Genomic DNA, 15,426 nt, shown 5'->3' with positions numbered 1-15,426 from the left:
TTTTAAACTGGTGAGCTTACAAAACTTTGAAAAATGAAAAAGGAGGGTTTCCAAATATGAAACGGACACAGTGGACGCTGTTGTTATTTCATCATCTGATCTGCTTGTTGAAGTGGCAGCCTTTTAGAGACTCTTCTCCTTGACACCAAGGCACTATCAGAATATTACATTTAAGTGCTGATAAATGCATTCTTATGCTTGTGATGTTACATCTGTCCCATCCCTCACTCGACTCCTCTTCTCCTTCTCAGACACGGGCAGTAAGAGTGTGAAGCCCATCACAGACCAGGAGGACGAGGGGACGCAGTGGAGCTGCACAGCCTGCACCTTCCTCAATCACCCTGCCCTGATCCGCTGTGAACAGTGCGATTTCCCGCGGAACTTCTGAGCCAACAAGGCTGCGACGCGCTGCCCCTTCCTCTGCCCGCCTGTCTTCTAGCAGATTAGAACAGACCGGGGCTCTGTCTGTTACTTTCTAGATGTATGAAAACCGGGACAGGGCATAGTCCTCGTACACCGTGCAGCCCGTTTGTTTTTGTTTTTTTGTTTTGTTTTGTTATTTTCTTCTCCTCTCTATAGGCTTGTAGAACACTGTCCATTGAAGGCTTGACTGGATGGTGTTTACAGCTTGCGTTTCTTAATATAGGCTGGCAGAGTCGGATGATACCTCACCTTAGAGACTGGCATAGTGTGGGGTCCCGTTCTCCACACATCCCTTGCTCGACAGGTGACACTTTACACCCTGGGGATACCTCGCTGCTCCCACTTCACAGTATTACAAGCGTGGCCCTGCAGCGTGATTGCACACATGCACACTCAACACAGATGTGCCTTTTGCTGATTTTTTTTTTTTTTTTTTTGTCCCTTTTCTTCTTCTTCTGTGGTGGTGGCATGACTGGGGAAGGGGGGGTGGGAACTGTGTTGAGCCACCGTTCTCCACTTGAAGGGAACTCGTGGACTTTAAAGTTTGTTTGCTGTTTGTAGTGGATGCCAAAGGAGGAACCGCCAGTGTTGCTGTCACTCAAACGTGCCTACTTTCCTCAGCGCCATTCTCTGTGTCTCTGATCGTGAGTTACCAAAACGCGAAACAAAAAACGGTTGCATGGTTTGTGTACAGAACACGGAGGCAGAAACTCCCCTCAAGCTTTTTACTGTACATAATTTTAGAATGTGCCTTTTAAAACCGTTCTTCCTCACACTATGAATCACTTGTATTTCCTGTAAGTATAGCTTTATAGACTTTTATTAACTTGTTTTGATTCCCTTCTTTCAACCAAATAAGCACCGTGCCCCCTTTTTAAGCTTTGATTTCTGTGAGAGTTGAAGCCTTGCAGAAGGAGAGGAGTGGAGCTGTTCAAACCCCTCGCAGTCATCATGAAGCTACGTCTGCCCGGCCCGTTCATCGCCCGCGTCATTGCTGAGGTTCCTGTGTATGATCTGCAGATGCAGCAAAAGTGGAAGGCGATGGAGGCGTCTTGTTTTTGTTTTTTTCCTGTTTTGTGAGTGTATGTGTGTGCGTGCAAGTGTAAGCGTGAGTGTGTGTTTTTGTTTTCCAGGACACCAATTACGTTCGGGACTGTTGGGGGTGGGTTTGGAGAGGGGAGGGAAGGGGTAAATAACAAACTGCCATCTTATCTGACAACTGGAATGTAGTTTTGATGTTTGGAGGACAACGACACCTCAGTGCAAAGAGACACTCACTCTCCAGTGCAATCAAGAACCATGTCAAAGTGCTCCTGGAACAGTTTCCATGTTGCTGTGTGCCTGAATTGGCTTTTTGTTAGGTACCAAAGGTCAAAGTGAATATATTTCTGTTAAAGGTGTTCCTGTGCCTTACAGTCAGGATTGTTGCGTGTTGGGAGCAGTTGAGGCAAAACAAACTGTCTATTCTGCACACTTTGCTTTGGAGCAGTTCATCCTCCTAAGCTTTTATTGCAGAGGGTTTTTCTAAAATGTACTTCCTGTCATGTTTCACTGTGGAACTGTGGATTATGTGAAACAATGGCTTGCATTAGTGCCTTTGTATTAATAACCTGCCCTGTCACATCCAAGTTTGTTTGTTTTTGTTTTTTTTAAACCCCTAAAATTTCCTATGACTTTAACTCACTGATTTATGAATTTATAAATGAATTCTTGTCTCTTAAGCACTTAATGTCATACTTTTTTCTTTTTCCAACCCCCAAAAACCAGTTTTCAGCTTTATCTGCACCTTGGTGTGAAGAGGCAGTTTGTTCATGTTTTAATACATGAAAAAAAAATAATTTGGACATCTAAAGTGTTTTTTGATTTTAGCTGGGAAAACTGTCTTTGTAACAGATAAGTTATTTGTAAAAATTAAAAAAAAAAATCTATTCAGAATGTTTGTGCTGCTTCTGTCATGTTCTGAATGTTCTGTCCACTAGATGGCAGTATAGCTCAGTGTACAGGTTGGCTGGGAGATTGTTTCCCTGCAGATGGTTAGATAACAAGAAATTTATGATGCAGTCTTTTTCAAAATTGCCTAATATAGCAAAATGAAGCAATAATTTCCAGCTTTATCTTTATTATCACATTTCAGCGTTTCATCGTGTTATCTACTACCTGCATTTTTATGGCCATGGCCTATGGACCTTTTATGTCAGCCCTTAAAAAACAAGGAAGAAAGATATTGCAAAAGTGCTCACATGTCAGAGAGCACTCTGGCCTCCTCTTGGTTTATTTCCTGCTTCCTTGTATTTCGTCCAGTCTTTTGTAAGTCAACAGCTTTCTGGGAAATGCAACGGTACATTAAACACAAAACAAAATGTCACACAGGTTTAAAAAAAGAGGCTCAGAAGCCCGTGTCTCGGGAGGAACATGCATGTGCTTGACGTGTGAAGGAAAACGTCTGCAGCGTCATTACTGGTTGAACAGCGGGCTCACTTTAAAGTAGACGTACTCTGCTGTTCCTTATTTGCTGTTCTGTACTGTTCCAGTATGGCCAGAGTTTAAAATCGTGAAATCGGTGTATGTACACAAATCACTGAGCAAAAAGCTCAGCTGGAGGAGATGTACGCAGGGTGGTGGCACTTCTGTACAGACTTTACTTTTCAGATCCAGAAGCTATGTTTGTTTCTCTGATGCAGCCCTAGGTGTAAACAGCTTGTTTCAGATTGATGACATGCACCAAAATAAGGATCATTTTGAACTGTAAATCATGCAAAGCTGCTCTACTAAAGCTACCATCAGAGAGCAATGGCTGTCTTTTTTTTCTTTTCTTTTTTTAATGACATTAATGGCATTGAAATTTCACCTTAGCTTCACATCTATAAGCACAGTTTCAAATAGAAAATTACCCAGTGGTAATGTGGTTTGAGCGCTTTTATTTCTCAGCAAAAACAAGGCATTCGAATTCATATTAAAAATAGATCAATGACATTCTTTACAGAAATATAGAATATAGCGTTCCTCACTTTGAGGCAACATGGGAAAACAACACATGCTGCTTTTATTTAAAACAAAACAATTTTCAGGCTACAATAAGTAGCTTGTATGGAGCTTAGTGCATTGCACTTTTACACTAGGATAAAGAGAGAGCATTCAATCTGCTACATTTTCTGCAGATCGTGTCACTTTGTAATGCTTCAAATGAAGGGTAAGTTTGCATCATGTTCAAGCAAGACAAATCATTTTGCACAGTACAAACTGTCATAATGAATTCACAGTAATTTCGAGAAGTGCTCTCGTTCTTCAGTTTTCACTTTTCTTTTGAATTGAGAACTCCAACATGGGCTCGGTTTGAAGAAATGTAAAAAAAAAAAAAAATCCTTGGGATCTAGAAACTGATGTGGCTCGCTCTGTAGTTCTGGATGAGAGAAATCAGTTCAGACATGTCAGACACGTGCGGGTAAGCATTCATGACTTGCTCTACCATGTTCTGGGGGAATAGGGTGCTAAGCTGGATCCTCAGAGCCTTCCTCCGCTCGCTCAATGGGCTCTTAGCCCCACTGCTCAGCCTAGGGTCAGACAGGCTGCCCTGCACCCATGGGTCCCTGGGCAAGCTGTGGGTCTGTCTGTGGGAGGGCTGTCTGTAGTACTGCTTCTCTGCAAATTGAGAGGGAAGCTCCCCATTATGTGGTGGTAGAGCTGGACATGAGCTCCATCCATGCTGCTGGAGGTGGTGGTGGTGCTGCTGCTGGTGGCTGTTTGGGGATAGTCTGGTCTGCTGGTGACAGCACCTGCATTGACTGCACGTGGGGGGCTCACGCGATGCCAGTCCATTTGGCTGAGCGTAGTAACCCCCGTTCAGGCAGATCCTCGGGGCGTTGCCACCATAAGACCCAGAGTACTCATCTTGACTCAGGCTGTAGCTGGCCACCCCGCTGCTGCAGCTGTGCACAGGTTGCTCCCTGCTGTAGGCCATGTCATGGATATAGAGCCTGGACAGAGAGCTGTCCATGGAGCTGAAGGCTTCATCTATATCTGGGCTCGGGCAGTGTTGGAGACTTGAGTTCATTTGGTTTCTCGGGCTGCTGGTGTCCCTCTGACAGATGGACTGCTCCCCTGGCGAAGCCCTGTGTGACAGCTCATCTATGCCCAGAGGTGGAGGGGTGGAGATGTACCTGTGCTCCTGCTGATATGCAGCAGGGGAGATGTTCTTGGCTCTGTCTCTGTCTCTTAGGGCCCTCAGCTCATCAGCCACTGACAACTGGGACTGGTTGGCCCTCTCTGGATGGTAGAACTTACACTTTACTCCATAAGTGCATTTCTTTCCTAAAAGACAAAAATACAAATTCCCAAAATTAGAAATTGTGTCTGGGCCACTACAAGCTAAACTTTAGCTCAGGATGTGTGTAAAAGCCACTAGAATTACAAACAAATCATCTGCTCTCTTTGTTTCTTTGGCACTCACAGTGTAGGGCACTTTGTAGCTGTCTTATAAATGGATGTCTTTAAGTCCAGTCACTGACTGCTCAGCTAAGCTCTTCCTGAGAGATCAGGGCCTTCCACAAATTTCAAATTCTCCAGTTGAAAAGTCACTGCTGAATGAGCGCAGACAAGTGAAGCCAGAGCCCCCTACTGGCTCAGTTTCTCCTCATTTGTTGGCCATAAAGCACATGATTTCAACATTTAACAACCTTACTTTTTTTTTTTTTTTTTTTTTTAAACAAAAAACTGTACCAGTCATTAAAAAAAGGTTGTGATGTGTTGAAATCTGAGTTTTGTAATGACATCTGGAGACTTTATACTTCCTCTGTGGGCTGAAAAATCATTCTATTCTTATGAAATATTGAGATAATGTCAGGAATACACTGTGGTCAGTCTGGGTTTATCTCCAGCATTTCCCACATTTACTACTTCGCAGTCAGAAAGTCTGGGCTTTACTGTTTTTTCTGGAGGGGGGAAGGTTTACTCAAGTTTCAAACTATTTTACATGCTGGTGATTACAGTTATTAAACTCCACACCAGATTTAAGGCTGTATTTTAGACACAGGCACATTCCCAGAAACCGGAGTATGTCATAAACTTTCCATTTGGTTGTGCCATATTGGAGAAAATTCCATATACAAAAGTAGACGTGAACTGAACCTGTGGCCCTCACTGAATTATATCAACTACCAAATGAATGAGCTGTTCACCTCAACAGTGGTGGATGACTTATTTGGATTTCAAGGTCATTTTTATCAATTATAGGGTGAATTACCACCGCTACCATTCTATATTTAATCATTAGTTATTATTAATTTCTAACTATTTCGTCCTGTTTCCCTCCCATCACCCCCAACTGGTCTTGGCAGATAGCCGCCTCCCACTGAGCCTGGTTTTGCTGGTTTTCTTCCTGTTAAAATTGAGTTTTTGAGCACTTTGGCAACAGTGGGAAGGAAAGAGGGTCATTTGATTGTTGGGGTTAATCGTCTTGTAGGGACTGAGAATTATTTTTGAACTTGGAATTATGCAAAGCTACTCACTGCTTAAAGCAGAATGTCTTCTTCAAAGTAAAATTAGCTTTATCAGTTACTATTGTCTGTAAAGGTTCTCAGTCATCCAGGTCATCATAGTCTAAGGAGCTTAGAAAGAAAAGCATCTGGACTTCTTTCAGTTGCTTGAAGATGTTTCACCTCTCATCCGAGAAGCTTCTTCAGTCCCTAGAACTGAAGAAGCTTCTTGGATGAGAGGTGAAACGGCTTCAAGCAACTTAAAGAAGTCCAGATGCTGCTTTTTTTTTTTCTTTCTAAGCTCCTTAGATCAGCTACTTTTAAACATAAATACTCATGATACTAGTGTAAAACGACCTGTTTGTATGCACTGGTCCTCTGCTGTGTGTGCTGAAGTTTGGACAGGAAATGCTGGTGGGAATCTTCTGATGCAAGAAATGCATCATATTTGCTTACTGTCATGTTTGCTTAACAGCAGTGTGTGGGTGTATCCCTGGTGACTGAACTTGAAATGGTATCTGCTCAGAAAACAAACCTCTATTTACACAGAAGTTCCATTGATTGTATATATTTTTTCTTATCTTTAGAGGAGCACAAGGAAGTGTAACATGAGCTGTCTGTTCAAATAGACCGTACTAACCATATGGACAATGCTGCAGCTTGTTTTCTGGGGTGCGTGGCTTCTTTCTCAGAAAATCATCAATAGTGGGACCATTCCTGCCCAGAGGATCATCTGGAGGCATGAACCTGCACCGGCACAGAGTTGCAGTTAGTCTAGCTGAACACATGGTCCAATAGTGGGGCAAATCACCCCCAATCAGCCATGCAAAACAAGTAACCCCCTTCAACCTGCCCCTTAAGAAGCCTTACTTGTCATTGGCGAATGTGTACATCAGCAGCCTCTCCTCTATGAATTTCTTCCACTGGAGGTTCTCTGTCTGCAGGTCGCGGTAGTTGTCATTGGACACGATGATGCCATCTGAGTCAAAGGCCAGCTTGACTATGTAGCGGTCATCATAGCACACCACCCTCTTCCCGTTTACGCAGCGGGAGGGCGTGTACACCAGGATCTTCCTCCTCTCCAACTCGTGGAGAATATGTTGATCTATGGGACAAATATTATACAGGTTAGAGATTACTTTAAATGATGTGTGGTAACGTCCTTGACAGATACGAGACATTTATTCAGGCAGGTGACTGAGGCACCTTGTACTCCATGTGAGCTTTTAATCTTTTCTCAGTCTCTTTGTTTTTACAGTAAACATCACACCAGGAAGAAACAATTTGTGGATTTTTTTTACCTGACACTGATAATGGCAATAAAAGCTGACTGCAGCTTTCCGGAAAGCAGCTATTTTTAGCCGACATGATTGGACATGATTGGACATGAACGACGTGTAGGATTTCAGTTTTCATGCTTACACTTCCTCATTGTTTAAGGAGGCTCTATGGGTTCAATACCTGCTTTTCACAATGAAACGAGGTCATAACTATTGGATGGGCTCCATTGGAAGCCACCAGCTGCCAAACAAGATGACTCTAACAGCCAGGAAGAAGGGACAGGGATTTACCAGCAGCCATCTGTTATGTGCCCCACTGGCAAAGTACATGTTAAGAACACTTATAAAGATTTTATTTCCTTCAAATCCTCCGAGCTGTGGCTCAGGAGGGTGGTAATAGCAAAAGCACTAAGTACCAGTCCATTTACCATTTTTGTGATTGCTTTGCTAATAACCGATCAGACAGTGTGTGGCACACAGTGTAGTGGCATGCACTGTTTTCTTCAGCTTATTTAAATGAACTGCTTCTCTAACAGAAAAATGCATCATTTCCTGTGACGCACACTTTTTCTACCTGGAAACTCTGACTGTTTACAAGTGCTTCAGACTACATTAAAGCTTTACACTGATGAACTACAAAAAACAACCTGCTTTGTCGACCAGCATAGTTTCAGGTTGGGTTTCTTTATAACACGTGCACACACACAGGCAGCAGGACGTTCAGGCAGCTTCTGTGTATTTGATTATATTTGAGTCAGGAGTACTGTTGGTAAGCCAAACTTACAATTACAAAAGTATATGAGCTGAGGATGTACTAGTATTCAAATGGCATGATTTAACTGTAACGTAAACACAGATTAAAGTTCCACTAATCAGTATACATTATATTGACAGTGTAATAAACCACTGAGTGTACTGTCACAGTGGCTGCTTGTCTCCATTTAAATGCTCTGCTAGTCTGTATCATCTGGATTTAGAAATATTAGACTGCATTTGGCACATTAAAGCAGATTCATTCTATGTACTGCATGCTGTATGCTGCAACTACCACTGCAAGCTCCTTTGGAACCCATGTCTGTTGACATAATCAGTCTTATATATGTTGTCACTGATGTGCTTTGCTCTGCAGTCTTCTGCTGGTTTTTTTGTGTTTTTTATGTTTGTGCACAGAAAGACCCACTGCAAAAGGAATAACATTCAGATTTTATCTAACCCTGAATTGAATAAGCTGAAGAAAATGGATGGACACATGGTCCTAACAGAAATAAAATGAATGACTGCAGCTTTATAATAGGCAGAATAACACACCCCACTGTGTGAAGCAGGAAAGGAGGAAATTCAATTCAGCTTTATTTATGTCAAATGCCAAATCGAACAACCATCACCTCAAGGCACTTTTATGTAGTAAGGTAACCTTACAATGGAAAAGGGAAAACTGCAACAACCGGATAAACCAAGTAAGCACCTGGCAAAAGTGGGAAGGAAAACCCCTTTTAATAGAAAGACATTTCTTCCTGGTTACTGAGCCAAGAATCCCTGTAATCAAATTGAGGATCTTGAATGTAAATGCTGACAAACAAAACGCTGAAGTAATTATGGAATCATAACTGAAGCGTGAGTTAATCAGGCTTCACTTCTACTTCACCCTGACCAGGAGGATTCAATTATAAAGGCACTTTTTCATCAGTGAACAAGAATAATTAGTGGAGACTTGACAAACACAGCTGACCTGAGCTGAGTGCACAGCACTGTCAGGTGACCTTACCTGTGATGGGCGCCTCAGGCTTCGGCTGCTCCTTCCTCCACAGGGGGACGAACACAGTGATGTCGCGCATCCCTTTGTCCCAAAACCAGTTTACTGCCAGCTGGAGACCCTGGCACGAAAACACCTTCTTGTTGCCGTGGCTACAAAAAAAAAACAACGCATACAAAAACCAGAGTGAACAACAGAAGAAAAAACAAAACAGAGAGCTTCTTCTTTTGCGCTAACGTGCACATTTTGCCCACACATGCTTCTCCCTTTTTCAGGAAACTAATGATGTTGCAAGTGTTCACTAGTTCATGATTGCACAAGCACAGAGATAAGTCGTTTTCAACGTAAGAGAGACTCTTCACGTGGAATTTGTGAGATCATTTATTAATGTTTTAAAATTCACAAAGTGGAAGCTTAAAACAAACAGCCTTCTCCAGCAATGTATTAATCGTGAAATTTTGAGGAAAACAGAATAAGGTTACATTTCACTACACTGCTGAATTGTGGTCATTGTCACACCTAGCCAGGAGAGCCTGAGACAACACGACACTTGTGTTTGTTCTAGTTCAACATTCATTCTTTGGAACAGCTCAACATTTATTCTCTGAAATACAAACCTACTGTATGAAGTCAAAAGGCTTCAGAAGAAGTAAACTGGATCGTTTTGCCTGCAGGAAAAGAATAAGGCGTGTGCTTGTGGGTGTTCCCCTTCTTTTCATCATCAGGAAGTGGCAAGATACTTTGCATACAACAGGTAACAAAGATAAAGCTTTTGGCATGAGCTAGTTTATGGATCCGAGATAATCTAGCTAATCTACCTTGCATAACTTTACAGATGACTCACAGATGACACTTTAAAATGATATTTCCTGTCTTGTTTAAGCTCCCAGAGAAGTCGAATGAGACCAGAGGGCTGCACGTTCATTCGTGAGTTAAAGGGAACAAAATAAAAGCAACTAATTAACTTTAGAAATTTAAATGAAAAAAGTGGATTTTTAAGAATAAATGAACAAATGAATTTTTTTATTTGTGGCTACTATAACCAAAAACAGTGCAGGAATGTAAAAAATTAATGCTTTTTATTTATTTATTATTGGTCTATTTTTCATGAATCAGTATTCTGATTCAACTCATTACCTACTTTATTACAGTTGTAAAGAGGTGTTGTTTAAGTTTTGATAAACTTGTGCATAGGAGTTACTGAATCTTTTAAACATCACATAAGAGGAAAAAGTAAAAAGCCACTTGAGCTACTTGATTCTGGCCTGTGTCAGACTGTGCTGGTGTTTGGCAGCAGTTTCCAGTGTAAAGTGCCATCTGCTGCTGTAAACATTAAAGCTGCAAGCTTAATAATTAGCTAAAACAGGTTAAAGTGTTCTGTAAAGCTGAGGGGAACTAGTGGGTGAAAAATGGTTTGTCTGTGGGTTTGTCACTGTGAGCGTCTTTCAGATTGGTGATGTATAAATCCGTGCAGCTTTAAATCCTCATGTATTGCTGATAAAGTCTCAGTCTGCTGAGTAATGAGTTTACCCGAGCTGCCAGATCAGCAGTTCGTACCTCCAAAATGTTATAAACATGTCTTTTTTTTTTTGTACATTTCTCATGTGTGAATCGTTCTCTTTTGATAAACGTGAAGAATTACTTGTCACATGTGCTGGAGCATAATGTTTTTTGTGTCAAGAGGGAATGAAGGGACGTGTCATGATTAATCTAGGTATGGGCTCAGAAATGACAGATTTATCAAACCAAGAATGTGGGGGTGTTTCAATCAAAAAACTAAAAAGATGTGGGTTTTTGCAAGAATCTTGCAAAAACACGGTGTGAACGGCAATGTGTAGGAGTAGTAGGTTTTTGTTTTTTTGTTGAGTTTTTTTTTACTTAGTGCTTTTTTTTTGTTTTTTCTGCAGCTGTCGGGCCTAAAATGTAATTACAGGTAATCCAGTTTCAATAAAGTGCAGCAGTAAAATCCCTTTGACTGATTTCCTTTACATGGCCACAAAAAACTAATCAGGAAGAAAGAGCAGTGAGAGGCTCTGATGACTGAGGACAGGAACTGGGTCTGTTTTTCCCATGAGACACTCAAGTTCCACTTAAACATGATAAACTGTACGTCAGCTTCAGAGCTGAAGAAGGGAAACAAAACAGGGAGACCGATGAGAGCTACCCCCCACAGCCTCTGAGGTTTCACACCTGAGGCTGGACTACAGTTACACCATCTTACCTGGGAATAAAGCAGTGACAGTAAATATCTGAGCCCTCTTCCTCTTTCAGCTCACTTCATGTCCTTACAGGAATATGCGTTATGAAAACATTGCTCCTTTGCTTTTTGTTTTGAATTCATGCCATACCGTCTTTGATTCGAGCGAAAACATTTTTCACTCCAAACTTCCTTGTTATCTACTTTGGGTGGAGGTGCAGATGCCAACCGTGAGATCAAATGGCGTTAATGTACAGTGCTACACGTGTAACAAGTCACGCTCGATACAAACATCACTTAAAGAGCTCAAACCTGACAAGTAAAACGCACTGTGGAATGGTCACTGTGTCAAAGGCCCTTCAGGGCACGAACATAATCTGGAATTGAGTGAAAAAACAAAAGGGAGAAAAGTGTCGGCTCAGATCATGTTTTCACTTCCCACGTCTTTAAAGAGGAAGTGTGTTGCAATCACATTTGTGAACTGAAACAAGTTCTGACATAGACAGACAGACAGCCTCTGGTGAGAGATTGAAAAGTTAAACCAAAGTTATCCTCATTCAGCCTCACAGAGAGGAACGCGTCTCCGCTCTTTTTACTGCCTCAAACAAGTGTTTTTTGTTTTGTTTTTTCCAGGAAGTGACGAAGCGTGTTTTCTTTGCTGTGAAAAAACGGTTTGCTTCCTTGTGCCTTCGTGCCTGTCTGATGAATAAACTGAGCGAAGGGCTTCGGTACAGTTGTGAACAGCTGCCTAACACCCATCGGGTCTGTGGCACAAACTTGGGGTTAGAGTTAACTTCGCTCTCAGATGTTACCTTTCAAATCAACACTCTTACACACTTGTTCTGTAAGATCAGCTCCATTTCAGAGAGGCGAACATTCAATTAAAACTTTACGGGTGGATGTTGAGAAGCTCAGATAAGATGTATTCATTGCGTTTCACCCCCACCCACTCCGCCTAACACCTGACAGACACGGTTACTCTGATATGAAGAAGTATGAAGTTACTGTAGTGCACTGTAACTGGAGGACTCCTTCCACTGCACTTAATGCATAAGCATACATAAAGCGAATGTCATGTGCTGACTCACCTCATGGCCACGTTGCTGCCGTCTATAACCACCGGTCTGAATCCAGCTGCCGCTTCTCTGTCCGGTCCCGGTCTGGCTTGGCTGGGGCTGGGGCTGCAGCCTCTGGGCACCAGCTTGGGGCTGTTTGGCACGCTCCTGTTGTTGTGGGTGCGAGTGTGGCACGTCTTTATCAGCTCCTCCAAGATGTCATTGGTCTGGGCGTCGTGCCGGAGGCTCTCCAGTACCCTGAGGATGTCGCTGTAAGAGTATCCTAACTTGAGAAAGCGCTCCACTTTGGCGTCCATGGTTGCCAGCGAATCAGAGTGGCTCCTCTCCTCCTCCTTTGCGCGCTCGGGACCGTCTGGCTGGGGAATCCTACTCTTCGCCTCCTTATTGTGGCTCATCGGCGTTTCCACGGAGACAGCCTGTGTTTTGGAACAGTTGACAAGTGTCAAAAGAGGAGGAGGAGGAGAGGAGAAGGGCGAGGGGTGGAGACAGAGAGTGTCGGTATAAACACAGGAAGCGCAGCTGCGGTCTCACAGGGGTTTTCAGACAAATTGACTGTGGTTGATAGAATCTGCTCTGGTTACCACAACCTCATGACTGCGAACGCTTCACTGACGTCATGCTGGCTAAGAAAGCCCCTGTCTCTCCCTTTCTCTGTCTCTCCTCCTCACACACACACACACACACACACACACACACACACACACACACACACACACACACACACACACACACACTAGGAGAGGAAGCAAAGGGTCTGCACTGATCACAGCTCTAATTTTACCTACAGTCACACCCTGCTCTGCCAAATCATGAATGAATGGAACTGATGTGAGCGGCCTCTCCCATTCCACCCGCGTGCTGTTGCGCTCTCTGGAAAACCCCCTCTTGCGCTTCAGGTCCAAACACAGATCACAGTGAGTGTAGAGGTGAAGAAAAAATACTGCTGAATGACTCAGCCCACTTCTTCTGTTTGTCCTCCCACAAAGACAGAGCTATTTCGAGTAGGAGACCTTCACAATGTTCTCACACACGAAACCGCTGTGAGGAAGTGTCACTGACCCTTCAGCCTATACGCCATCGCACTTTTGTGCAACGCAGGATGAGCTGATTACTGTACTGCCCTCCGTGTGTTAACGCAACATTTCAGGTATGAGGAAGAAAGAACAAAGCAAACAAAAAGCAAACAAAAAGCAATCTAACAATCGTTTCATCTCTAAGAAGATTGTTCGACCTATAAAAGCTATTATTATCTCACCAGAACCAACATTCCACAAATATCTGTAAAGGAGAAGCTGTTTTCATCTGACACCACCTACAGTACTGTCAGCAAGGGGCTGCAGTCTGCACAGGCCTGCTGCAGCCTGCAGCAGACCACATCCTCTGCTGATCACTTGGTAAACTGCAAGCTCCTAGCACTGTTTTCTGAAAAAGCCACATTATCTCCCACAACCTCTGTGCTCAGGGCAGACCGCACGGTCTGGACCTGACACAGAGCTACACATGACAAGACTGCACCCTCAGCTCACATTCAGCACAAACAGCAGTCAGACTTTGAGTTCACACTTACAGATTCAGCAGGTAGTGGCTCGCAGCATTAATCTCTTTCCCTCTGTGTGTGTGTGGGATCTGCTCTCAATGAGTGACTTACATAGACAAAACCACTGGTCTGTGTGAAGCTGCTCTTATTACTCACTGGAGGAAGTAAAGGCTGCTGAGAAAAAAAAGGGGGAGAGAAAAAAACCCTCTATGACCAGTAAGGAAGAGAACATGTAAATAAGCCATCTGAACTTCCTTATGTGCAGCAGCCAGGGCTGATCTGGGATCTGGGAGTCAAAGGGATATGTTTGACCTTTCTCCTCGCTTTTTTTTTTTCAGCTCTTGTGATGTGGTGTAATAACTGAACTGGACAAGTTAGACCAAGGCTTTAGACTGTTTCCATGAGCTGTTTGACATTTTCTTTTCAATTCAAGTGTGTTTGAGTTGCCTTCAAACACACAATCTGTGCTGATTTCTGCTATTTGTTGTCTGTTATGGGATTATGAGGAAGTAAGTCTACTGTCTGGCCTGGAGTTCAGTTGCTTAACATGTTTGTCTGAAACTGCAGGATGGTCACTGAGTGTAGAGTCAAAATTTGCCTGCTATATTTTCCATGTTGTGGCAAAAACAATGGTAGTATGTGTTAATAGTTATGTTTGAAGTAACATGGCTGTCTGATGTGGGCAACGGCCTAAAAAGGAGAGAAAGAAAACTAATGTGGAGTTTCAAAGGTGAGTCAGTCTTGTGAAACAGCTGCTGGTGAAAAATGAAGCCAGTGTGGAAGAAACCTGCAGTTCTTCTAATGGCCACTTGAGGCTTACTCGGTGTAATTCAGGGCTCAACTTTACTAAAAATCTTGAACATAATAACTCAAGAAGGATTTTCAAACTATTACCATATGTGCGAGGAGGCTGAGGGCTAGCACTGCTGGCCACCAGTATTTTTGCTGATCTTTTGGCCATGCTTGGTCTTCTGTAGGATGTAAGGATAGACTAGAACACCCACAGCCATATGTTGCATCTATCAGTCTTGGAAAACTTGTAACCTTGGTGCATATGTGCCTGTGTTTCCCATGATACTGAAAAAACCCAAATGAACCAAAACAAATATCATCATTTTTTTCAATATTATGAAATTTTAAAATCATTACCTTTCATACACGGCCAGTGAAAGTAAGCAGATACTCGCTGGCAATGTCACAATACCAGAAAAGTAGTATACTAATACTACTTTTCTGGTATCGCCAGCTACTGACTATAGTCAGTACCAACAGTATGATTCTCAGTGCTCAGTTTGATACCACGTGGGGTTATGTACTGTATGTACTTAAACAAAAACCATGAACTCCTTTCACATGATCTTTCACATGGTGGTGTCAGCGTGTATTTAAAATATTAAAATTATATTTTGATGACAGGACGGATTAAACTGGTTGCAGAGTAGTCTACTAACATTACTACATGCATAATATTATATAACATAAAAAAAATGTTAATTCACATGTTGAGTGATGCCAATACCCAGCATGTTCTTTTGTTGTTGAAGTTGGATGCCTAGTTGCTGGTTACAGACAAAAATGAAAAGAAAAAAAAACCCTTTCACTGATTTAGAAGCGTGTATGTCTGCTAACGTCTTTGTGGTGTAGTACTGAGCAGGCAAATCAAATATACACAAGCGACATTCCACTTTG

The 15,426-nt window shown here is 42.6% G+C and overlaps 2 protein-coding genes across 7 annotated transcripts in view; one reads left to right on the top strand and one right to left on the bottom strand.

The window, feature by feature from the left end:
• Nucleotides 1–860, top strand: part of tab2 (TGF-beta activated kinase 1 (MAP3K7) binding protein 2) — a 42,290-nt gene extending 41,430 nt beyond the window's left edge. For 3 of the 5 annotated variants that reach the window (XM_026193940.2, XM_080290220.1, XM_026193941.2), the window contains one exon: nucleotides 252–860. In XM_026193940.2, coding sequence (XP_026049725.2) covers nucleotides 252–388 — 137 coding nt within the window. In that variant the 3' untranslated portion in view covers nucleotides 389–860. The remainder of the gene's footprint in view (nucleotides 1–251) is intronic. The other 2 variants (XM_026193942.2, XM_080290221.1) reach the window with 2 other exon arrangements.
• Nucleotides 861–3,324: 2,464 nt separating this feature from the next.
• On the bottom strand, nucleotides 3,325–13,884 carry LOC113037174 (putative ribonuclease ZC3H12D). 2 transcript variants are annotated; one of them, XM_026193943.2, is made up of 6 exons: nucleotides 13,768–13,884; nucleotides 12,213–12,616; nucleotides 8,940–9,079; nucleotides 6,765–6,999; nucleotides 6,535–6,641; nucleotides 3,325–4,731 (listed from the first exon to the last, which is right to left on the bottom strand). In XM_026193943.2, exons 2-6 carry the CDS (start codon nucleotides 12,593–12,595, stop codon nucleotides 3,794–3,796), a joined length of 1,803 nt encoding a protein of 600 aa, XP_026049728.1. In that variant the 5' UTR covers nucleotides 12,596–12,616; nucleotides 13,768–13,884; the 3' UTR covers nucleotides 3,325–3,793. The 2 variants fall into 2 exon arrangements, with proteins under 2 accessions (XP_026049728.1, XP_026049730.1); XM_026193945.2 differs by lacking the exon at nucleotides 13,768–13,884 and having other exon boundaries at nucleotides 12,213–12,652.
• Between the last annotated feature and the right edge of the window lie 1,542 nt (nucleotides 13,885–15,426).

This window comes from Astatotilapia calliptera, chromosome 15 (assembly GCF_964374335.1).
Source record: "Astatotilapia calliptera chromosome 15, fAstCal68.1, whole genome shotgun sequence".
Lineage (NCBI taxonomy): Eukaryota > Metazoa > Chordata > Actinopteri > Cichliformes > Cichlidae > Astatotilapia > Astatotilapia calliptera.
Note: the sequence above shows the minus strand (reverse complement) of the source record. Positions and strands in the feature narration are given on the sequence as shown.

Excerpts from the sequence above, each read along its gene's own strand:
- LOC113037174 (XM_026193943.2), bottom strand. The coding sequence starts at position 12,595 with ATGAGCCACAATAAGGAGGCGAAGAGTAGGATTCCCCAGCCAGACGGT. Across the intron at positions 9,080-12,212 it reads GGCAGCAACGTGGCCATGAG|CCACGGCAACAAGAAGGTGT; the intron begins GTGAGTCAGCAC and ends TTTTTTTTGTAG. Across the intron at positions 4,732-6,534 it reads GCTGCAGCATTGTCCATATG|GAAAGAAATGCACTTATGGA; the intron begins GTTAGTACGGTC and ends TTTGTCTTTTAG.